General features: G+C 41.5%; 1 protein-coding gene across 1 annotated transcript in view; it reads left to right on the top strand.

The window, feature by feature from the left end:
* LOC149077693 (protein phosphatase 1 regulatory subunit 3B-like) overlaps positions 1-21,479 on the top strand; it is a 39,152-nt gene extending 17,673 nt beyond the window's left edge. Inside the window, exons 2-3 of the mRNA XM_089245279.1 lie at positions 8,966-10,377; positions 20,798-21,479. Coding sequence (XP_089101405.1) covers positions 9,071-9,967 — 897 coding nt within the window. The 5' untranslated portion in view covers positions 8,966-9,070 and the 3' untranslated portion in view covers positions 9,968-10,377; positions 20,798-21,479. The remainder of the gene's footprint in view (positions 1-8,965; positions 10,378-20,797) is intronic.
* The last annotated feature ends 4,929 nt before the right edge of the window (positions 21,480-26,408 follow it).

The raw sequence follows: 26,408 nt of genomic DNA, 5'->3' as shown, positions 1-26,408 counted from the left end.
TTTTCTTTTGTCTTGCTTTGTAAATATTTTTTCATAAACAATAAAAAACCCGCATTAGCCCCCCCGAAAGGGATTCGGCAGTAAATTGTCCCTAGACGATTTGCCGGGGCTATTGTCGGCGAATTGAATTGAGCCAACTAGTGGCCTGGCCAGAGGTGCTGGGCATTTTGGAGAGTGGGGGCCACTTCATTGGCCCTTCGCGTCGCGGGCCACTTGAGTGATCTGGAATGTGCCGCGAGTACCTTAAGTGATCTGGGATGTGCTTTATCCCCCTTGCACGAGCTAGAAATGTGCCGCGAGTCCATTTGGTGATCTGAGAATGTGTTACGAGACTCCCTTAACCACTTTACGTACAAGCTTTTGGCAAGAAATTTGGATCGTCTCTATTTGACGAATTGGCGATAAATCTGGTAACCTTCTCCTAACCCCTAATCGCACGTTAGAAAAAGAAATAAGGGGAAGGAAAAATATAAAACGAAAAAGTATAATAGAGATAAGGTAGATAAAACAGAATTCAAGAGTCCTCTTTCACCCTCACTCTACGTTTCCTCTTTCGCTCTTACATGTATATAGTAAAAAGATACATTATATGTGTAAAAAAAAATCATTAACAGAAGTGTAGACAGAGAAAGAAAGGGAAAGAAAGTAACTTCCGCGTAGAGATAGGGTTACTAAATGAAGCTTCGCGGGCGCGGTAGCCCATGTTGATAAAATATTCGCCTAAAGTATCAAAGGAGGTTTAGATGTGTCGCGAGTTCGATACCCGGTTCGTCTTTGTCAGAAAAATTTCCTGACACAAGGGTACAACAAAAATGGCGACGTGGCACGTGACCGCAGAACAAATTGTTACCGCAGGGAGTCCCCCATCGAGGGGCTAGGACACCAACCTCTGGATGAGTATAAAAGCAAGCCTGCCGTTCGGAATCGGCAGTAAATTGTAGGTCCCGGTCTAATTAGCCCTCGAGTGCAGAAAATGATCGCGGTGCGACAAAAAATGATCAAATGACAAAGCTTCGCGATGTTGAAAAAATAGAAAAGAAAACAGAACTTGTTTGAATTCGTTCCACTGGTGTTTGGACGCAATATTACGCCCGTGGTCACAAAGAGGTGAAGTGATCTGGAAATGTGCTTGTATGGTCTGCGTGTTAAAATTCGTAGTGGCACGCGTCGCTTCAATAATCGTGATTGTGGCACGGCCTGGCCACCCCAGGTCTCATCTTCTTATTCCCCCACTCAGGCAGGGCGGGGAGAGAGTGTCATCATTAAGACGTAAAATTACATTATAAATGCAAAATTGTTTTTCAGTTGCATATGAATCGGAATTGACTGGCGCGAATCGCGCTCAGAATTTTTGGAAGTAGTTTTCATTTTCCAAAATTGATTCCGCACAACGATCACGAGTTTCGATTGCGGATCCTCGAAATATTAGCCCGCAGATTCCCTACGAGTTCACGGAAATAGTCGCAAAGTTAAGTGTTGGCTGACGCTCTACTTCGTCAGCTTTTGCCAAGTTGGCAACGGAGGTATCAGGGGCAACACGTACTTCCTCCAGATTTATTTAGTTTTCGTCTCGAGTGTGTGTGTGTTTTTCTAACCTCTTGCGCGATGGGATAAGTTTGTGGATGTCTTCGCTGCCCTGGATTTCATTGCTCGTGATTAATGGACCACCATCACGATGACACTTACTCCGTCAAAATGAGCCACCTCAAAGATTCCACGGTGCATACCTGAGTGAGTTATTTTAATTCGCCAACCTCAATGAAGCAGGGCCGTCTTAGCCTTCTAAGCGGCAATGACGACACATCTAGCCTCCATAAAAGCCTCTTATTTTAGCATTGACAGGCCCGGATATTTTGTAAAAAGGATTTCTCAATGGAAAACCTACACCCCTTAGTTTACGTCTGCTGAAATCAGGCTAAAGCCTACTTCATTGAAAAAGATATGGCTCTTTGAAGAAGGGTTTAGTGATTTCTAATTCCTGCTTAAAGCAGTGTTTCTCAAAGTGTGCATCGCGGCTTCTAGGAGCGTCGCGACGAGCTGGAGGTATTGATTTGTTTCTCTATTTATGCTTTGAAGTGGTTAAATACAAATTCAAATCCACAACCAGCAAATGCCCAACGAGGTGGTTGAGAAATAGATGCCCGTAACAAATATGGATTCCATATATTATGGGGGATTTTTTTTATAAATGAAAATATCTACTATAAGCCAAGGGTGCTCAACCTTTTGGGGAAGTGGGCGGGCGGGGGGGGGGGAGACAATTTTACTGGTTTGAAAACGCGTCGTGAGCCACTTGCGTGCTCTGTGAATGTGCCGTGAGTCACCGAAGTGGTCTAGACATGGGCTGTATAAGTGATCTTTTAAATGTACCGCCGGTCTCTCAAGTGGTTCGCGGCGCATTCCTTGATAACTTGATTAACGTGGAATTGCACCGCGGGTTACTTAAATGATCTGTAAATGTGCCATTCTTGGTTTTCCGAGGTGCCACAATCATAGGCGGGATTGACTTGGAAGCTGGGGGGGGGGCAAGGTCATTATTGCTGGGGGGCACGATGATGTCAGCTCATATATACATTAGATCAGTCGACTCCACCTTTGACGCTGGAGGGGGGGGGGGCATTCCCCCCACGTCCCGTATCTCCACCCATGGCCACAATGTGGTTTTCGCGGGATTTGGGAAATGTGCCGTCGACTGCTTAAGTTATCACATAAGTGCCAAAACTTCCGATTTTTCAGCTTTATTAAAATCTTCCGGTCGGAGAAATCTACCGATTTTTTATATCTTCATAGAAAAATCCCTGAAAGTCCTAAAACTGAGCTTTGTTTGAATGGAAAATCCCTAAAGAACGTTCTTTCAGTCCTTGCAATTTCAGGCTAGCCCTGTTTTCTCAGGAAAAATATGGGGAATCGGAATTTCAAGTAAGAAAAATTGTCGTAGTTCAAGTAAGGAATTGTCGCCAAATATGATTAAAGCAAGCAAAGTGGGTAATTATTGCTAAAAAAAATCAGGACAGGAGGGAAAAATGCGTCACGGAAAAACGATTTATTTCCGGTCACCCATTGCAATTTCAAAAGTCCCCGGTTTTCCCCCTTTTATTTGTTTTCGTTGATGCGGAATGTGTCATCACGGGATAAACTGCAGATTTTTCAAGTCCGTGAATTGGCACCTATGTGATCAGATATTGTAGGCACTTAAGTGTCCCGCTGCACATTCCCAGATAACTCAAGTGATCTGGAGCATCGCCACAAACCAGTTAAGTGATGTGAGACTGCACCACGGGTTACTAAAGTGATCTAATAATGTGCTACTTAGTTCGTTTTTACAAATTTAGGTTTGGTGTAGCGGGCCACCTTAGATTGTTCCTACGGCCACATTTGGCCTACGGATCACGGGTTAAGCATGTAGGTACGAAACAATTCTGGGGCGTTGTAGATGAATCTCACACACACACGAATCGGGCAAGGGAGTCGCGGTCGACAAAGGTTTGGGGACCACTGGGTTAAGAGCATTATAGGCCCCCCCTCTCCCCAGAAAAGCGATTTTTCTGAGGCCTCTTGCGTGATTATAACGTTGTGCTTTCCGATTTACATGATTTACACTCGAAACTTTTTACCAGATCAAATTTTCACGAGGCCCGGTTGAGCCTATGCGTTAAGACAGACAGCACTGCAATGAAGGAAGTGACACCTTCGGAAAGTTCTTTTTAACGGTGGATGAAAACAACTGTTTTATGCAAATTAATTCACGTTTCTCCGCCGTAAATGAGGTCGGGCGCGTTCTTCTTCGCTTCCCGCAGTATATTTACATCTGTTTGCTCAGGCCGCTTCAAAGATAGTCCGATCACGTGATCGAAATGTCCATCCACTTAGTGAGTGCGATAATAAGCCGCATTGTGTGGCCGGAAGGCCGCCGAGCTCGGCATCCAACTTCAGCCGGTCGACCTTCGAAGCCCCTCACACGTGTTGCGCTTTGATTCAGTTAATGAAGTTTCGAAGTACGTTTGGCAGAGGTCTCCACGTTCTGACCTCATGGCTTTAGCACTATTTTCGTATTCAATAGACGGTGTTTACACTCTTAAGTAGTATTTGTAGGAAGTGGAAAAAATTGTCAGAATTGACCAATACAATGGCCATTAAAAAAAATCAGAAGGTGAGATTGTTGTTTGAGTTCCGGAGAGAGAAGGTAAAACAAAATTATGCTCATCTGATGCACACGTTGGCTGATGCAATTCTTCTTCGAAAGTGTTTACGAAATTCCCGCTGTAATTTCCGTTCTATTCATATAAAAGGTGTTTACTCTTTTTGTACAGTCGGCCCCCGATTAATCGGATATCAACGATCCCAGCACGCATTAACCGATTATGCGGGGAACAATTCAATTGCATCTTTACAAGCGTTGGTATAGTTTGTACATCGAAAACATGACGGAAAGGATCAATATCAATGAAGCTTCTCGAATAAATCCTACATCAAAAATGAAAATTCTATTTAAATACCTAAGATTTAATTTTTCATTACGAAAGTATAGCGCCCTCTACTGGCTCAACAGAGAACAAAAATAAAATTAAATGTACGTAGTGAAGACAACTTGAATACTTGGGGACCAGTACCTACAACCAAAATGTCTTAGTTTTTCTTTAAATCTTAGTCACATATTTTCTATCAATTCCAAATGTTTACATTCAATAAAACATTATGTCCATAGTGGTTGATATGCATTAACGGTTGACGTGTAAAGCGTAATATTCGATTAAGCGGGGGAAAGAGACGCTGAAATTATTATATTCAGCGAAGAAATTATCATTCAGCGGAGAACTTTATTAACATCGTGTCTGTAGGAGAGATTTTTTTCGCCGGAGGGATTTTATCCGTTTAAGCGGGATCGACCCATGGGTCTTGGGATCCCCCATAGATAGTAAGATAGTTACTCCAAAAATTGTAGTAATATGTAAATTGGTAGCCAAGTACTTCTAGCCAGATGGAGCGAGCCACAGAAGAATCTGTTGACCCTGGGGTCCATGATGCTGTAAAGACGGCACTGGATGCCCTACGCTTTTTTTCCTCTTGGGTCTCGTACAGCAATAAAAGTTAATGTTTTTTTTATATGGATTCTAGTAAATACTTGAGAAAATCAGGAGGGGCCGTTCGGGCAGGGCCGTGTTTAACTCACTGATCCTGCCTGAAGTGCATGGGAGGCCTCTACCTTACTGAGATTAGGTACTATATATGTGCAGGGGCGTACGCAGGATCGGCCTTTGTGAGATGTACAAAAATTTTCTTCCCGAGAAATTTTGAGTTGCCACCCTTCAAAAAGCATTTGAATTAACAGAAATTGGTTGATGCAGCACAAAAAGGGTATTTTCTTTCTATATTTCAATTTTTTCACCGAAATGTTAAATTTTCTTTCTAGTTCTTGGTCGGCTTGGGGGAGGGAAAGCACGGGATCCCTGAGCACCCCCCCCCCCACATCCTGCGTACGACTCTGTACATATGATTTATCGAGAGTAAGTATAGAAGTTAGTAAGCAGATACATTGAAGCTTAAGGTAGGATCCCCCTAGAATATCGAATATCACTTTGCCCGAGGATGCCTGATGCTGTTGAGACGGCAATGCTTCCAAAACCTTAGCCTTCAGTGTCAGCATCCAAGAACAGAGGACTGTGGCTCTAGTTAAAGAAGAATACAACCTGGAGATATCCTGGCTGATTTGCCCTACGCCTACCCTTTGCTGCAAGCGTGTTTAGTGCAACAAATTGCTATCTTATACACAATCATAGACGTGAAGTTATTGAAACTATTGACGGAGCAGGTGGTTGACTCTCGGGCGTAATATTTCGGTAGATATCAGATGGTGGCAAATGTTGAGAGTACTCGAGCCGAAGGGCCAGATACGCCTTTTAACACCGTTACAGCATGTAACATATGACATTATCACACACCGTACACAAAAAAACGGTCTGTGAACGATGGGTTTTGGTAAAAAAAAAATAGTAACCCCCATTTTTTTTGGTGCCCGTAAGTATACGAAGACCATTGACCATTCGGTCGGACTTCTCCCGATAATATAAATTATTGATCACCCCGGATGCTGAATACCTATCCCATATGATTGAGTTTATGGATAACGACAACCATTGCATAATGGAGGAAAAATAGCCTAATATAAATTAAACACCGTCTGGTTCGAATCGATCGGATACCGTAAATCGACGAGATTCCACGTGGCGTTCATGTAATGCGATATAATTGAGACGATTAATTAGCTCGTGGGGGTCGGAAAAAGCAATGCCTTTCCACTTGAATAATAACTGGCTGAAATAGCAGCAGCTGAGCCGGTTCAAATGTGTTTCAAGTGAGTGTGTAGGTGGCCTGATGTGTGTGTGAGCAGCTCCCCTCTTTCCACGTAGAATATTTTTTAAAAAAACAACCTTTAAAATTGGAACATCCCCGGGTATAAATAACATCGGGCGATCTTTTTTACCGGAAATTGGGGTGAAGGCATAAATTCTTCACGCGAACCATGTTTGATACATTAGGCGTCAAAATCGGCTTCTGTGCGGTTTTCTTCTTAAGATCCTTAGATTTGTTCCTTTTGCTTATAATTTTTTCATAAATGCTGTGTGTGTGGATTTTTACCACCAGGACTGGGCTTAGGCACTAATTACGGCCTTCTATATACGACGATATCTGGCATACGCGTCCCCCCCTCCCCGACAGAGGGAACGCAAATAAGGATAGAGCACCAAAGACCTTGCAATCAACCTTCCCCCCCCCCCCTGTACTTAACAACTAAGCCAATGACTAAGTGACCTGACCGCAGAGTCCCGACAAAATAAAACCCGGTTATGATTTACACATCCTTGAGTGATCTCCTAGGCCAGGACTTTTAGTTTTTCTACACTGGTGTAAGAAATTAAGAGAATTTGCAGACTTGGTCGATTATCTCTAGAACTACTGTACCGATTTTAATGAAATTTGATATGTACATACATTGATACAATACAAAACAAATAACCATTCAATAATTGTAATACACACGCATGATCGTGCGTAACACTCGTTGGAGTCGGAAGGTATGAAGCAGCGGTTGCAGAATAAAAAAAAAGGGGTTAATAGGGGGTATGGTCCCCTCTTACAGATATACAGGTCTCGCAGCGTGGTTTCATACTTGAAATAAGGCAGTTTATCAGTTCCTGTGGCAATTGGTCCCACTCGTTCAGCAACGTGTTTTCATTCCCTGGATGGTTCCCGGAGAGGGGTTGCGAGTTGCAATTGCCCTCCCCAGAGCGTCCCAGACATGCTCTATAGGGTTAAGGTCTGGAGATCTGGCTGGCCAATCCATCCGGCGAATATCCTTACTCTCTAGAAAATCGTCGATCAGAAGAGTAGTTCTATGTGGCCTGGCGTTATCGTCCATTAAAATGAACTCAGGGCCAACTGCACCCCTGAAAAGGCAAACATAGGGCTCCAAGACCTCAAACCAGTCACAGTGCCTCTTTCAAAGACATGGAGAGGTGTGCGGCCATCCAACATGATGCCTGCCCAGACCATTAAACCTCCTCCGTCATAATGGTCGATTTCGCGGACATTGGAGGGTAGGTAGCGGGTCCCTGGTTCTGTCCATATGAACGTACGGCGAGAATCGGTGCTTAGGCTGAACCGGGACTCATCAGTGAAGAGAACGGTTGCCCATTGATCCATACTCCAATCTCTATGCTCTTTGCACCATGATAAACGGATTCTCCTGTCCGTAGAAGTGAGCGGGACGCAAACAGCAGGTCTTCTTGCAAACAACCCTCTCTCATGAAGTCTTTTGGAAACCGTCACCCTTGATACACGGGTTCCTGTGACTGCATACAAATCACGAGAGAGCTGAGAAGCTGTAGCACTCATGTTACGCCTCGCTATAATCGACAAATGGCAATCTTCTCTGGCCGTCGTGGCTCTTGGACGACCTTGCCCAGGCTTTCTCTCGATGAATCCGGTATCCTGGAACTGTTTCCATAAGTTACACACGACGCTGGGCGTTAAATTGAACTCTATACCAATCTGAACTTGAGATTGGCCTGCTTCTAGCCTCCCCACAATTCGCCACCTCATTCCATCATCTAAGCGTTGGTGGTTACTCATTTTTACTGTTACAATTTGAAATTAACCGATTGCTGCAAAATAACACGAAGAAATTCGCCGAGGTGTGCTAGCGAACGAAATGCGTCTTAGCTTATAAAGCCTGTTTCTCTACTGGCTCCGCCTACACACACGCGTGTACGCTTACGTATTTGACATACAAGATTTGCATTTTTGTCTAAAAGCAGTGGTTTTACGTTCAGTTCTTTTCATGGAATTCGATAAAATATGCAAATTCTCTTAATTTATTTCACCAGTGTATATTTTTGGTCTCCAGGACAAAACCTTCAGCTCTCCCTGTTTATTGACGTTCTTGTTTATTTTTTATTTTAAAAAAAAGTTGACGTTGGTGACTGCCCCGTTAGTTTCCTCTTTAGGGAGCTGTACCTAGGCCGGCCGTGGCCCCTAGATATGATTCTTACCTTTTTTTTCACTCTATAAATTCACTACGGAGGAGGTCCGTGAAAATTCTGACCTGGGGCCTACCAAATATCCCAGCCTAGGAGCCATGCGGTGATCCTGTTCCAGGAGGCTGTATGTATACGCGTTAGCAATATTTTTGATATAACTTACGTATCTATTAAATTGATGGAACTTCTATGTAAATTTTTTTTTATCGATCATTTAAAGCCAAAATTTAATTACGTAGTCAATGGTTCTTAATCCCGTTTCATGGTGCCTAATATTTATCGGCTTGGTGCAGCTGGGCACCTACTTATTCGGGTCCTGGCAACCACAATCGATTTACCACTAATTTCTATCAATGTTTGATATAGCATGTTCAACTTGCTCATACCCATAAAGCATACAATAATGTGGTTCACTTCTTTCTCTGCAGGTAAACATGTAACGAGACGACTCTGAAGATCGCGCCTATAGGAGAACCCAAAAGAAAAGACAAAAAAAGCTAACCCGAATCGTAGAAGAGGTGGACCTCCTAACTATGCCAGTAGATCTTGAGATGATCTTGTCTGCAAGTCCTCCTATATTTAACACGTCCGCTTTCATGGATATCCACTACAGCCATTACGGTCATCACCACCGCCACGAGCAGCAGCGTGGCGGACTCAACAAGTTCACGGTCCACGAGTTCGGCCGCGGACACAACGGAGATGTCCGGTCCTGCATGATGGACAGGACCGACGACGACCAGAACCGATCCGAGAAGAAGCGCGTCTGGTTCGCCGACGACAAGGGTTTGGCCCTGACCCACGTCAAGGTCATGTCGGAACCGTCAAACTGCCCCCCTCGCTGGTCGGACTCGTTCCTGGAGCAGATCACTAAAGGCATCAAGACCAACACGACCCCCGAAGTCCAGTGGGAGACTATGTTCGCTCAGCCTGCTTCGGACTACATGGCCTTCAGGAACAGGCTGCAGAGGATGTGCGTCTCGCTGGAGAACGTGATACTGCGCGGAGATTCTGACACTTTCTCCGGAACCATAAAAGTCAAGAACATGGCTTTCGACAAAGAGGTCTTCGTCAGGGTGACCTTCGATCGATGGCACAGCAGCCAGGACATGCCGGCGTGTTTTGTGCCGTCGGGGATGGACGGCGGCACGTCGCAGTACGACACGTTCTCGTTCGCAGTGCCCATACCGCCCTCGGCCGTCAAGTTCGAAGTCATCGAGTTCTGCGTTTGCTTCAAGTGCAACGATCGCGAGTACTGGGACAACAACGACGGCCAAAACTACAAGCTGACCGTCCTGGGCAAGAAGGGCAAGCAGTTCGACGACCACACTCACTTCAGGCAGTTCAACGACGCCCTCAAAGCCAACCTGGACTCGTGGTCTGAGTTCTCGAGCTGGAGCCACCTCATCACCGATGGACCTTATTGGTGAGGATTCGGAAATGCCGTTCTAATGAATGAAAAACATCCATCTCTAAATACGACCACTCCATCCTCGTGATGCCTTTTAAGAGTCGTTGCATGTGTAAATCCCCCTTTACTTTGTTTTTTTTAGAAATATTTGGCTGCTGCGAGAAAGGTTTTTGTCTCGTAAGAACGAATTGTGTGTGATGTTATTTCGAGGACAGCCGCCATCACAACAACGTGACTTTACTCTCTCTCTCATTACTTGCGATGCTTCTTTTGTTTAGTTCTTATATTAGTGTCAGTGTTGAAATTGTGACGTATTTGTTCCCGTCCACCGAACGATGTAACTTGTGCCAACGACACTTGGTTCCTCTGGAATGATCATTTGGTGTACATACATATCCAAAAAGACATGGATACGACATATCACAAACAGTAAGTTTCCCTCGTATTTGTCAGTTTGCTTTTCTTTTTACAGCAGTTTAATATGACACTGATTATGCGCATGTGGCGAGGCTGTGTCCGACCATCACCTCCTAGAGATAGAAGGCCTCTGCAGTGTTTGCCATAAACATCAGACTACCTTAGCAAGTTTGCCACACAGCATCGTATTTCGTTTCTTCTTATTTTGGCGTCGAATCTTCCTGATTGCCTCACAAAAGCCGCATAGTGATTGGATGTGGGGCATAGAAATCGCCAATACTGAGCTCATTTCTTTTCCTCACAACATTGATACTAGCACGAGCAGGGAATTTTTTTCCCCTCAGTATTCTGGGGGAAAATAGACTACTTACTGACGTCACAGGCAGAGTGCGGAGGCCTATCTCTAGGAGGTGATTGTCCAACCGGGATGTTAATCAGCTTACCTCTGCTTGCTTTCCCAAGCATGGTTATGGCTGTATGTAGAATCCGGCCTAATGTGGTGGAACGGAGTTACACAAATGCTCACTTCCTGCCCCCACCATAGCAAAACAACCATTTTAGTACCAAAAACCGCCCCATTCATATTTTTTCTCCTTGATGCGGGTCAGTACCTCATACATAAGTTTAATGTCTTTATACAGCTGGCCGGCCCATTTGACCCAGCCAGTGTCCGAAAGTCGGGCTTTTGCCCCTTCTTATCCCTAAAAATCGAACCCTATGATTCGGGGTTATCGTTACGTTAGCATGATGGTTTTTTTTGTGTGATAATTATGGCCATTTATAATTAGCCATAGCTAACCGTAATAATTATGGTTAGCTACGACAACCCTAATGATCAAAGAAATCTGAATATCGATGTCTTGGTGATCGACATATAAGGGCCGGCAAAAGCACGAAATTCGGATATCTGCCTGATCAACTGGACCGGCCAGTTTGCGAAGCGGCCAACGTCGGGCTTTGGCGGTAACATATATATAATGTAAATGTTTGTTCGGAAAACGGCTCTAGAAATTTGGGGCCCTATTGCCAAGGTTTTATAGTTTCAGGATTACCTTCGTTTTATGTGCTTTCCGTTAATTAAAAGGTCGCTGATGGCTTCGTGCCAAAATGATTGATGGCAGTTGAAATTATTAATAAACAGGGAGAGCTGAAGGTTTTGTCCTGGAGACCAAAAATATAGAAACGCTAAAAGGTCCTGGCCTAGGAGCCCACTCAAGGATGTGTAAGTCATAACCGGGTTTTATTTTGTAGGGGCTCTTCGGTCAGGTCACTTGGTGAGCCCAAGCATTGGCTTAGTTGCTAATTACAGTGGGGGGAAAAAGGTTGATACAAAGTCTTTGGTGCTCTAGCCTTACTTGCGTTCCCTCTGTCGGGGACGACGACGACGCGTATGCCAGATATCGTCGTATATAGAAGATGGATGGCAGTCGTTATTTAGAGCCGTTGATTTGGGGGAAACTTTTGCTCAGCAGTTTCATGAAGCCGGTTCCACGCCAGCAGAACTCCGCAGCGCAAAAACCGGTTTTGTGGTGCGGCTACGCAAAATCGACCATTTAAATCACCCGCGCTCCGCTAGCCACGCCTCAAAAGGCGGTTTTGGTGCTGCGGAATTCTGCAGTGCTCTGATGTGGATCCGGCTAAATATGCACGATACTGTTCACTAATTTTTATTCTACTATTATGTGTGGAAAACTCCTCTCTGAAAGCCGGATCCACACCAGATGTACTCTGTAGACTGTTTTGAAGCTTGGTTAGCACAGCGCGGGCAATTTAAATGGTCGATTTTGCGTAGCCGTATCACAAAACCGGTTTTTGCGCTGTAGAGTTCTGCTAATATGGATCCAGCTTTTCTGATCGGTTAGCACAGTTATCCCCAAGTCCACGACGTGTGGAATTCAGAGGCAAAGCGTTCCTTGAATAAAAACTACGGTAAATATTTTGATATTCTCGGTGTTTCGGGGATTTCCCCAGTTTCCGTCCTTCGAGTAGCACCTGCAGCACCAAAATATATATATATATATATATATATATATATATATATTATTTTTTTTTTCTTCTATTCTGTGGTCTCGTTATGAATTAAAACAAATAGTAAAAATGAGAAGAAAAAAATATATTTTCCTCGAACTCATGATGCGAAGCATTTCGTTGATTTCGATTCCGTGATCAAATTCCCGCCCGTTCGTAATTAGTTCAAACTAATTATTTTCCATCTGATAAGGGGGGGGAGGGAAATGTGCGCGCGCGCAATTAGAAATTAACCGTCGGGATCGTGAATGAAACGAATCGCTGCCATTAATTTCGGCTTCGTTATTTATTTGTCTTTGATTTTTGGTCGGCGCCAATTTATGTTCGAGTCGATTTTCTTTAAGGCTATGGACGAGGCGTTTCATGGAAAAGAACAAAAATTCTGTATTTTAAAATGTGAAAAATTATCACCAAAAAAGAGGAAACTTGCGTGATTGCGTGACACGTACTTCCTCAAAATACAGTAAAACCCTTTCTTAACGGACACCACTCGGATGCCATCACTCCTCTTTTACGGCCAAATAATTTCCCTTTGTATAATAAAAATTGTGCATTTCAAACCCCTGATTAACAGTCGCCCTTTTTTTACGTTGAATTTTTTTTGTTCCGTCTGTGTCCGCAAAAGGTTTTTCCCTGTATTTATTGGAAAAAATTCAAACATTAACACCCCCCTTTCGCTTACAAGCTTTTGACAAAAAATTCGGATCTCGGACGAATCGGCGATAAATCTGGTAACCTCGTTTCAACCTAACCACTCGTTAGAAAAAAGAATGGGAAAAAAAGAAATAAGTCTGTAAGAGAAGTATAAATGTAGATTTCTCTTTTCACCCTCACCCCACGTGCTCTTTCACACTTACATGCATATAGTAGAAAGATATATTGTATGTAAGGGGAAAAAGTAACAGTATACAGAAAAAACGGATGTGTGTGGGGGAAAAAAGCAACTTCGGTTCAAAGGGTTAAATAACGCTTCGCGATGATGAGAGAGGAAAGAAAATAGAAATGGCTTGAATTTCTTCCACCGATGTTTGGACGAAATATTTCGTCCGCAATCTTAAGGGATTAACCCTTAAATGCATGATTTTTTTTCCGACCTGATAATTTTCTTCATAGTTGATATGTATTGAAAGCCGTGAAAATCATTTAAAAAAATCAATTTCGAATCGTAGTGCTTATACAAGACCTCAATGAGAACGTGCACAGCCTTAAAAATCGTACATAAAATAAATGTATTAAAGTAATATTATTTTCATACACTATGTATATAACTACCTTCTTTGCGATTCCAACTATAGTAAGAAAAAAAATTCGAGTTGCAAATTTCGGGGTAAAAAAATAATGCAAACAAAACATTTTAACAAATTAGCAAAATCACAGCCGCACACCACGCTCTGCAACAGAGTTGCTGCCGTTAATTGCGACGTACGACAGCAAATTCAACGTATAAATTGGTCTCGCCTTATGTGCGAAGTCGATTCTGGCCTATTTTCTATCTTCAAACTTACTGCCGTAATGAAAAATCATTTGCACATATACAAAGCTACACGTTTAAGAGTTGAAATTTTCATGCGCGCCCCTCCCCCAATTGCTCCAGCGTAGTTATTGCCCTCTCTTGAATGTGAATTGAATAGAGCTTTTGAAGGATGATTCCGTGAGCAATAAATCTGTCATTGAGATCGCTCTTGGGTATTTCATCGAGCTTTGCGATTTTCGTGAGCTGCAAGTCGAAGATGGCTGCCATAGACTTGTCAAGTCTATGGCAGTGAACCTGTACAGTGAATCTGCTATGGCTGATGCCCATGATGATGATGATGGAAAAAGGAACCCAGATTTGGGTTTGATAGCGGGCAAAAGATGTGAAGCGGGATGAATCTGCTCATGCCATGTATCTTATATATAAATGTGAAAGTATGTCTGTTCTTTATACAAATCTACAATTTTAGACCGATCCCCAAATTTTGCATATTTTTCCCCAAACAGGACCGGGATTGAACCTTAGGATACTTTAAAAGTTCGTCAGAGCAGGGAAAATGCCCGAAATGGGCAAAAAACCGTAGGGCAGCAATGGTTCCTGGGCCCCAACAGTCACTTTCGGAATGTTTACTTCGGTTATCGTGGTTCTCTAACAATGTGTTTCAGACATGCGCACATGTCTTTACAATGGCTGCCAGTATTATAGTCATAGGCTTACGCAGAATTTTCTCGATGGGGGTTTAAGATTTTTTTTCCTTCTGGGGGTTTACTTTTTTCCTGCAAAATAACACTATAATCTTGGCTTGGCCCCAATGATTATAGTTCATTCCTTCATAATGGTTTGTCACTTTTTCCTCCCAGCAATTGAAAACCCGGGCAGTGCCGGGCATTTTTGCTAGTATGCTATATTAATCAATTACTGTTTATTTGAAATGTTTTTTTTTTCTGAATACTTGCCTAAAATTTCTTTAGAAAATATTCCTTGTGCCCCTTCCCCAAAAGGTCGATCTGCATACGCCCCTGGTCTGGATGATTTAGCTGTGGTATTGTGATCAGTGCCTCTCGATCACTTCGTGACAGTGCCACGTTGGAGATGCTTGCTGTAAAACGTTCTGTTCTGTTTCCAGTTACGAACGGAATTTGACTCGCGTACGTGTTCCAAATATTTTATGTCGAAAGGGGTGGCCGTATGAACATACGTTATCTGGTTTCACATTCGAATGACAGCTCTAAAAGAATGACACTGAAATTCGTATTGGCGAGTGAGTGCTCGCTCTACACGCGTGATTCTCTAAACGGGAATCGGTTCTGTGCTCAATCTTCAAGCGGTGCTCTTCATAGACTTTCCCGAGTAGCATTTTTTGTTACCCCCCCCCCCCCCGTTCGTAAAGTGAAAATATAAATTTGGAGCTGGAAGTGGTTTTTATTTCCCACGAGATGACCTTATTTGTAAAGAGAAGGTCGAGCCACGTGGAGATTGTGCTTGACAAGCACCATCATTCTTTTTCTTTTCGCATCTATGGAGCAGAGATATCTGGTTCAGTGCACCGTTTCTCTTTTTTCTTTACTGTGTCAGAAGCAGAGAGGATGGTTGTTATCTGCCGTCCATCCACTCTTCCCGAATCGAACCCAGACCCTTTTTTCAGTGGTTGAATAACTCTTTGAGATCTTTCTCGTTATCTTTCGAGGTCACGGTAACGAATGTCAAGTGGTCGTGAATATTATTTAGCTGATTATTATCGAACGAACGGAGGAGTGTGGCACTGACACCGGTCGGTGGCGCGATTACCTCGTGTTCTTTCTCATGTTTGTTATCAAACACGGTTTAATTTTAGCCGAGTTGTTGCTAACGATAATGCAACTCCTCGGTGATGATGGCTGTATTTGATGAGTTTGGTTTAAATCGACTGACGTTTAAGAGATTCAAGATATACGGAAGACTGGATGTTGTGAAGATATTTATTATTTGAGATGTTGAGTTTTTCCTTCCTTAAAAAAAATTATCTCTGCCTCTACCGGGAGTCGAACCCGGGTCCCTCGATTGCCGGACGAGTGCTCTGACCACTAAGCTACAGAGGAGATAGAGATTTTCCTTCGCTAGAGCGTATATATGTGCCGAACGGAACCGTGCAATGGACGGTGAACCGATCAGCCAATAGCTCATCGTTTGAGGGATTAATTAACGCGTTTGTCAAAAGCCACAGGGAAAAGGAATCGGCAAATATCAAAACACTACGAGCTAAATTATACAATGCAAACACAACTTGCTAAATTGTTAAACGTGGCTGGTGAATCCAGAAAATTTCCACAATAAATAGCGATGCGATTGATATTTTTTACACCTTTTTATAAATAAATCGGCAGGGCTTAAATGCCAAGTGCTTTAGTGCGTGAATTTGTTTCTGCACATTCCCTTCAAATTTAAACAGCCTAAAAAAAATTTTTGGGAATAATCACTTTTATAGATTTTTCCACGATAAATACGATTTCCTCTTCAACGTGGAATTTAAGCATTTTTCCATGTCATGGCACCACAACCTGGAATTGTCCTCAACCAACCGATGCTCGTATTTATCTTAAAGTATCGGATTGATTCTATCCACACAAGTATTTAGTCTTTTTTTGGCACAACATTAGCGTGGTACAGTATTATGTTGCAACTCTGTCGAATACAAGATTATTCCATACACACTCGTCTCATTTCACATCGGCCTAGTAGGTTCCTTCGTTTCTGGCACATTATATGCAGTACGCTGTATTTTATGCTGCTGGTTTTTTACGAGAGTATTTCTCTTCTGGGTTTATATACACCAGTGTTTCCCAAAGTGGGCGGCAATACCGCCCCCTGGTCGGTGATGGAACAGTCCGGGGGGGGGGGCGATAGAAACTACGAGTGTAGCATAGGATCCTATGTGTTCACTTGAGTCAGGGGGCGATGGCACAAAAAGTTTGGAGAACTGCGATATACGCTGTCTGATACGGATTGTGGTCGGCTGATGCCCCGGGAGCGGAAGAAAATATTGGGCCTCTTAAATTATAAATAAAGTGTAAAGCTGGGATTTTTCGGGGTTCTTCAGAATTTGGGACCCTGGGCTAGCGCCCGCCGTTATATCCGCCTTTGTATACTACAGCAGTTCTCAACCGGTGCTCCGCGGACGCTACAGAACAAAAAAAAAGCACCAGTAAATTTGAAAAAATAATTATAAATATTTTTAAGGATAAATCGGTAACTTCGATGAATAAATCAAAAATAAGTGTTCGGGGCTCCGTCATAGAAATTTTTTACCGAAAAGAGCTCCGCGAGTCAAAAAAGATTGAGAACCGCTGGTATACGATGTCCCTTAAATCAACTTGAATTAGACCGAGCAGTGTTGTTATCCGCAAAAAAAAAATATATTTTCAAGAATAATTTCACTTTTCAAAATTTTGAGGGCAGTTTTGTAAAAAGGAGGGTGTATTTATTCTCTTTTATGGGAAAAAAACTCCATTTAAAAAACCTAAAATTTGAAAGAATATTTTTCACTCCTTAACAAAGAGTAAAATTTAATTTTGGTGCGTATTGGCAAACACTGAGACCGATGTGGAAGGGGAAAAGATCGATTTCAAGCACCGCCCCTTTTTTTCCTTTTTTTAAAAATTCGAATGAAGGATAGTTGCTTGCCACTCTCTTATCCACATTCCGCATACGAAGAATGAGTTTCATTCCAGTCACCAGGTTGGACCGAGATCTCGGCCCTCTCTTACGATGTATTGATAACTCGTAGTCCTCCCCATTGAACAGCTGGAATCAGCGGCATAGCCGGGGGTGCCCACCACAATATGTTGTAGCACCCCAGAATTAATTTAGAAATCAAAATCTAGAAATCAAGTCAAACACCTAGACAGAGGTCTAAAACACTTCTATCGCCTTTGTCTTAAATACTTTAAATGTTTCCAATGAAAACTTTGCAAGATTAGAATTTCACTTCATAAGCTCAAACCTTGTGTACCAAGTGGCCTAGAAAGTTTACCTCACCCCCTAAACCGAGTCTAAGTGTGGCCTCCAAAACCGAACGGCGTGTTCTAGGATAGGGGGAAATTAAGCCAAGGAAGGTATTACTCCGTGTTTTTGGTCAATGCAGAACAACGCGCTTAAAATTTCGGCCACTCGTTGATGACTGACAATTTTGTTTTTTAATCTGTAAGCTCGGTGTCCCATCCGAAATGATTTCGCTAATCAATTCGAAACCAAAACGTGAGTCGTTATTACCAAAATATTAATCGATCATGCTCTTGCCAACTCCGAAAGTCTTGCTCCGATCGACTTGAATTCTGTCCGGAGCAACGCCCTATCGTCAAGGTCCTCAACTAAATCCATCAAAATTTACGCCATCTCTTGGCAAACTCATCAGTACTTTAACCGAATTTATCAATAGTCACGTCAATATTCTTGAGAATTTTTTCTCCTGTTTTCACGGTAGCCTAATTTCCTACGAGACACGAACGTGTGTGAATTGAAATCTTTCGGAAGTCTGGATGCGATCCGTCTGCAACTGCCGGTTATCTATTTTACGACACTCGGTAGGAGGAAAAGAAATGGAAATTTTACGCCATTTCCTGCACTTTTTTACGACATTCCAGCAACGCACTTTCCTGTTTTATGAGCACTTAAAATGTTTTATCATTTAATCTACACGGTAACATATTTTTTTCTTATATAGCTCATATATCCAAAATAATGAAAAAATATGAAATTCATAAAATGCGGCTCGTCCATTCAGATCGCTTTTAGCATATCCGAAAAATTACTGCTTCGAAGTAGTTTTTGCCCCGCGTTTACAATAACCATACAACATGCATCAGTTCAATCTCACAAAAAAAAAAACGCTTAGTGCCTAAGAAATGTGACTAGTGCGTAATTTTTTTCCTTAAATTTTGTGAAGCCTTGATGTAGCGACAGATTCGTAAAATATCCCTTGTTTTAAAAACACGTGGTAGACGACCCCCCGAAAAATCTCGGATTTATTTGTTTTCGGTATTCCTGCGGGAATTTACAAAATTAGCCAATGCACAGCGTTTTCAAAATATAAATTATGATGATTATGACAAAAATTATAAATATTATTCATCCCACATGTAACGTTTTGTCCTCAATTTTTTTTGGAATTGTAATTACGATTGGTGGTCGTGCTCACTTGTGACCATGTTTTTGATGACCATTGGCGATGTCCCGTATATTATTTTACGGATTATTGTTTAAGATTCCCCCAGTTTACCGTATTTTTCTCAATGAAATATGGTCATCAGATCATTTGAATATTTTTTCATGGAATACGTTTTTGTCTACTGCGATTTGTAGCAGCCCTTCATTTCCACACCTTTCAGCAGTAATTAGCAAATTGCATTTAAGGCAATGAATTGCATTTTTCTGCTAAATTTAGTGGTGCCCCTTATTTATAATCGCACTTTCCTGTATTCTCGATGAACCTAGGTATAAAGGTTTAACTTTATTCGAACCCCATATGGATATTACTAATATCAATTACACCGGGTGAATAATTTTATCGAGTCTGCCAGTGGACCCACCTATGCCATCGTCACAGACCACAGGTTGAGAAACGCCGCCATATATTGAACTACAGCAGCGGTTCTCAACCGGTGCTCCGCGGAACCCTTGGGGCTCCTTGTGCACTCTCCAGGGGCTCCGCGGCCACTCGAGGAAAATTTAAAAAAAACAGTAGACCGAGAATATTCTCAAACTAAAACTTGTCATTATGAGGTGATTATGCCAAAAATCCTTTTGTTTCAAATGTTTCTAGCAATGAAAACAGTTATATTTCATAATTATGAAAGTAGTAAAACATTATTTACGGGGGGAAATGAATTTTCTCGATTCTCAAATTTTTACATCCAGGAGAATATTCCCACTGTAATATTTTTTATACGGCTTTTATATTCTAGTATCAGTAGATAAATCCTTGTCCACAAGCACTGGCATACGTAGTCCTGTGTACGCTACTGTCCACAGGGGATGTGAAGCAGCCCAAGCATCCTATCAACACCGTGTCAAAGCATTTTCGTGATTTCTACTAAATTTGCCACTGCAGAAATTCGCCGAGTTTTGTCTTTTCATTTCCTATTTTAAACCGACGGTACAATCACGTCTACAAGGGCATATTCAACCAAATATGCAACATCAAAAGTAAAATAAGCATTACTGCTGCTAAAAGTAGCGATGCACGAATTGTACCGGGTCCTTCCCACTCCCGTAAAATCTGTCTATACATTTGGGGAATGCCTTGACATATATGCAAGGGACACTAGTGTATCTGCTTTCATTTCGATATTCATGCCCGGCCTTTTTATCTTGATGAAAGCAACGTCAAATTGTCCCATTGAATTATTCAGAATTTCGTTCTGAGAAAACTCCTTTTTCAAAGCCGCCTGGTAATCCAGTTTTTAGGGAGCCAGCCTCTGACTGTTCAGGTCTGGGTTCGGACACGAACAAATCCCTGGACAGACAGCAATGATCTCTTGGGAATAGGTGGTGATCACGTTATTAAAAAAAAAAAACCTTGGCAATATTAAAGACCACCAAATTTACTTTGGTCTTTCTTAACCCTTTGCGGTCCAGAGGGTTTTTCGGTATATCGTTAGTACAGTTCATACTTTGTAGCACCCCCTCTCACGATAAGAAAGGCCCCTGGACTCTAGTTCTTGCGTTTTTTGAATAGCTCATAAGTTATGCTAAGAAGCTAACTCACAGCAGCCTTCCTGTAATCGTAAGAAGCCGTGATAACAATGAAATACCCTTTTTTCCCGATGTCTATTCCACCTGGACATAAGACCGCAAAGGGTTAAGACTTCGAATGATGACACTTTCTGTTTCGATATGATGTGATGACATGCATGTGAAGTTGTCCTAATTTGAACTTTTTAAATTCATTTGCAGAGTGCCATATAGAAGAAAGGGAAGGCGATCCAGGAAGAGTCGTCCAAGCAACAGTTTTGCGTTCTGGTCCATAGTCAGCGTTCCTTGTTCGTCCGGATGCCATTACCGAGCCATAAAAGTCTTCGAAGTGTGTGTCGCACGATTGCGACCGACGTGTCTTCCGTATGTCTGATTTTATTCGAGAAATAAGTGTTTGGCGACGTAAATAATATCAAGAAAGTCTCCGTCTCCTCGGGCGTTGATCGCTCGAGTCGTTATTTATTCGAAAAATGTACTCTTATTGTGGAAGATAGTGTGAATTGTACAGTATATGATGTCACGCGTGCGCGATGTGAACTCCAGCTCCAATTAGTCCTGGAAAGTTTTTGTGTTCTGTCCACGTGAACAAACTGTGACGATGTGGCAAAGAGTCGATGCGAATGACATTATTATTATAGGTATATGTTATACATAAAAATGGTTCCTAATGCTGTAAATAAGAGAAAGCGAACGACATCTTATTTTTTATTTGGATGTATTTGTAAAAAGGCTTCAAAAAGAAAGAATCGATTATTATATTCATTCGCTCGTTTTAGTTTCGACGTTTGTTCTTCGGTTTTTATTTTTTTGCGAGAAATGAGTTTTGTTTACACCCATGTACAAATAGATAAGCATTAAACGTACGTGATTTTTATTTACATAATTGAACGAGTAGAGAAATCAATATTTATATTAATGCTTCCTCTTGTATATATCGTGGTGACCTGTGTTACCAACTGAGAGCATATAAGTCTGTGTTTTCCAAAGTGGGCAATATCTCCCCCTCGTAGGCGATGTAAGGGTCCAGGGGGTGATAGAAGCTACGGACTTAACATAGGATCCTATGGGTTCACTTGAGTTAGGGCAATGAGAGGAAAATAATAGCTGATGAAGAGAGAGGGGGGCGATGGAACAAAAAGTTTTTGGGAAACTGACATAAGGGGAATAAATTTAAACAAGTTCTGTTTTATTTTCTCTCCACCATCGTGAAGCTTTGTGGTAATATTACTTATGGAAGTTGCTTTTTCTTTCCCTCCTTTCTTTTTATATTCCTGTTAATGATTTTTCCCCCATACATAATGTATCTACTATATGCATGTAAGATCGAAAGAGAACACGTAGGGTGAGGGTGAAAAGAGACTTCAAAGAAAACTCTTATCTATTATACTTTTCCTCTCATTTTTTTTCTTTTCCCTTTTCCTAACATGCAGTTACTTAGGACGAGGTTACCAGATTTATCGCCGATTCGTCAAATAGAGATAAACCAAATTTTTTGCCAAAAGCTTGAAAGTGAAGTAATTAAAAGATCGGTCTCGACCGATTTCGTCGTAAATTGGCAACATTTGGCTAGATGTTATGGTTCGTTTCATTGTAATCTCGTCACTCCTATCTGTTGCCAATAAGATTATTTTCAGGCTGAAGATTTTCATTTAAAAAAAATTGAAAGAGAAGCACGAGACCTAAATAACGGATATCGACGGACACCAACATGAAAAAAATTGGAGAAGAGAGAAGCTAAGAAAAAGAGTTGTGAAATTTTTTTCATTGCAACTTTTGTATCCTATAAAACTCATTTCCTCTCTAAAATGTGCCCAGATTTTGCACCGGTTTCAATTGTTAAGCCGTTTCGGTGGTCGGGTCGACTTGTACACGAGCCATATGCGGTATTTTTCTTTCTGTTAGATCAGATGTGCACAATCTTGTATAGAAAGTGATCATATGAACCGTGTTTTACGGGACATTCCCGTTATTTTGGCCCAACTTTTTAACAAAATGTCCAGTTTTAACCCCTGCTTTCAACATGGCTTGGTTGAATTTTCGAAGTCAAGTAAAAAAGATTACTTTCATGATTTAGTCATAATTATCACAATACAATTTATATCATTTACAGTATATTCATTTCACATATTTGTCAAACGTATCCGTTTTCTTTGGTTAAATCACATAATTACGTTTTTGACTTCCAGTACCTACCATTTTCCGCGATTAGCAAATTTAGTGATATTTTGCAACTTTACTTGCCTTTGACTGCTTGTTGGCTGTAATTGACAGCTTCACACTTGCATTTGATAATTTTTTTAGCGATGTCGAAAGAAATGTGGTCAGACAAGGTATTGTGTTGTGTGTATTGATACTTTTCTATACCGGAGCAACTTTCGTTGGCCGGATGGAATCTCTTGGTAGGCAGCATTTGGCCCGCGGACCGGAGGTTATACACTCCTGTATTAGATGTTGTCCGGGTGATACTTTCGTTTTTAAAGTAGAAGTCGGATCGCATGTGTTTCGAAGTTACTGAAAACCACTTTCAGTAGACCACCATTATACTGGTTGCGGGCTTTTCGACGCGAAGCCACGGCGGCACTCTAGTGATAGCTCGCGATCAAAGCTATTTGTGTCATGAAATGGCGACTAGAAGGTTGCACGTGTAGGTGGTTTTTAGTTTAGTGAGTACGTTCACCGCATCGAGATAGACCACCTCGTGTCGGAAAATATATCCAATTTTTTTCTCTTGACCGAGTGGTTTTCCTCAGCTTGCCAAGAAATGTCAACTTGACACGTGTCGTCTCCGCGACTCGCACCACGGCCGTTTTTCAGAGATGGCGGCAAGAGATGATCAATGCAACTCGCCGACTGCGTCAGTTTTTTTCTCTTCTCGATGTTTATCAGTGGTGTTTATACCACAGGAATATCATTTGCATTTGGAGTTTTTCTCTCGGACGTTTCAGACATTGGCGGTCGATGAACTCATTTATGTTTTCATCCCGAAAAAATAGATAAGAATACAAAGTGAGAGAGAGAGAGATACATACTTTTTGTCTTGCGCGTTCGAAAGCCACTACCGCTAGAGTATTATTATTACGTCATAATAGTCATACGATGATCATTGCTGCTCCTGATAATATTTAAGTTCGATAGACGAGAGAAGAGAAGGGTGATCCTCTTTTTCTCTTGTCTCATCCGTTGGTTCTTACTATGATCAAAGTCCACTCTATCGCACAAGAATGAAATAAAGAAAACGGTGATCGATCATCGGGTTCGATCGACGAAGAATCAAAAAATCACCATCACCACAATATATTACCTCGGCCGTCTTTCGACAAAAATAGAGATGATGTCGAACTGCATTTGTGAAATGGATTCCTCTATAGAAATACGGGTTTTAATTCTTTTCTATTTCTTAACAATCCATGCTGTGACGAGCCATACAAAGCCGGTTTTATTAATTCGGGCACTGGAGTAGCCTACTTGATGTATAAGAAATTAATATTTTGATGTTATAAAAAAAATTACTATTTTGACTTAGTCTTTGAGACACACACAGCAACCCCCTCTTTCACATAAACAATGCTTTTGAGCATTCACATTATGGTCAGTAGAATTTGTTTTACGAGGCACTGTTCAGGTATCTGGTCACAGAATTAAATCTGGATTCCTTTCATTTTTAGAAACAAAAATGTCTGCAGGTGTCAAGTCTGATGATTGCGGGATAAAAAGTTGCAACTGGAAACGAAAATTTACTCTCTGACCTACCGATTTTGGGTACCCCTCTCCGCTACCAACGTTTAGTGCAAAATTTCACTATAAAAGTATTGATGAGTACGGTATGCTAGAGCCGGTCCTCGTTTTGGGCCGAAACTTTGACCCCGGCTTTTTTCTTTTGTCAAGAACATCAGTTAATTATGAACATTGTGCTATTACCAAAAGTGGATCCGGATGGAAACGATCGCCCCATGACCCCCACATGGGTGCGGCTGACAGGACCCGGGACAATGCTCGTCATTTTTTACTTTTTCACGCTATAAATTAACTATAGAAGGGCCCCCTAAAAGATCCCAGCCTAGGGGTCCTGCTCCAGGAGGGGGACCATGGATCGCCCCTCTGAAGAGACGAGTAATATAAGAAAAATTGTTCTTTCCGTAGAATATGGGACGAACAATTTTACGGGACTTCACAATAAGTCGGCACATTTCCCTGGATCCGCGCCTGACTGTTACAGATGTCACACAAATGCTGATTTTACGTCTATATTACTTTGTACATGTTAAAAAAATTTCACTCATGCTATAGTTTCCCCTTGTCCGATGTCCCTCCTTTTGACAATTTTCTAAGTACTGGTGGCTCTTTTTGAAGTATCGATACCACTGGAGACAATCAGTCATCTCCACGGAACATTCTCAGAAATACGAAATTTTTTTGTTTTAAAACCAAATTTTTCTATTTCTGTTCATATCGAGTGACGAGGCGAAAAATCTCGAGAAATAAACGACCATAAACACTTAACAATTATTTGTCACCGTCGATGTTTAATGTATGGGAAAAGAAACAAAACCCGGAATTGTGTCTAGGAACTTTTTGCACAGACGGTGTATTGCGCCAATGCAAGTAGAGTTTCTTTTATAAGGGTGTAGATCTCAACACGCGTGGCTCGCTGGCCACATTTGGCCCATTTTCAGAAAATGACTGAAAAGATTGAAAAACGATTAAATCTAGAATAAATGCAACAAACGATTCCGGAACAAATTGATGAAAGAAATAATTTTTGAATTTCGGAATCAATGAGGAAAGTAACTTCTAAATCAACGAGAGAAATAATTTCCGAGATGAGAGCAATTTCTGATGAGTAATGAAAGAGGGAGTCTGATAGAAATTATTTCACAATCAATAAAAGAATAATTATTGAAAAAAATAATTTCAAGATATATTGAGAAGAAAAATAATTTCAGAATTACCGAAATTAATACAGAATCATTAAAAGTGATTCCAGATTGAAATTAATTTCAGAATTAATTAATTTCATCAGTAATTAATCGAAAACTTTGTCACAATTAGCGAAAAACGTTTCACCAATTATTTTTTTAATTAGCGAATTATTTAGTTATTAATAATTTACATAATAATTGTTTACCACTTATTATTTACTTTTCATCAGAACTAATCGAAATTGAGATAATTAATGAAAAATAATTTCGGAATAAATAAAAGTCCAATTATTTTCATCGCTGTTTAACTAGGGGTCCCACTGACCTCTTCTATTAAGACGGTCACGAAATTACATGAGTTTGTGGCCCGCGGGCTTCGTTTGAATTTGCCCCGCAGTGTCTGAAAGGTTGAAGACCTCTGGTATAGACTATGTTTGATTGGAACTTGTTTCCAAAAAAAAAAACGGGTGTGGCTTTTTTGTACGAGTCGATGTGGATTTGTGGAATATCGAATCCATGAGAGACCACCTCCGTCTTATGTCCAGATAGACGATCCGCCCGTTTCCTCAGATCCCGAAAGATATCCTCTTAAGCCACAGGTAGCATGACATAAGCATGGTTTTTAGGGCGTCTCTCGGAGAAGACGTGCTTTCTCGCATCGTTCATTCATTCATTCATGATGAAAAGAGCTCCAATTATTATTATTTAATCAACTGTGAGTTTTCTGGTCAATCGCCCGGACACGAAAACAGGAAGGAAGGAAGGGCATATATATTATATATCGGGTATAAGCTCTGGTCTGGGTCGTCTAGACCGGACAATCGGGGACACACAAACACAAAACAGCATCCGGCTCGAAAACAAAATCGAGGCAGCCGATGATAAATAATATT

The sequence above is a fragment of the Pholcus phalangioides genome, unplaced genomic scaffold (assembly GCF_987345545.1).
Source record: "Pholcus phalangioides strain wild (caught in Gottingen) unplaced genomic scaffold, Ppha-v1.0 ptg000015l_1, whole genome shotgun sequence".
Lineage (NCBI taxonomy): Eukaryota > Metazoa > Arthropoda > Arachnida > Araneae > Pholcidae > Pholcus > Pholcus phalangioides.
Note: the sequence above shows the minus strand (reverse complement) of the source record. Positions and strands in the feature narration are given on the sequence as shown.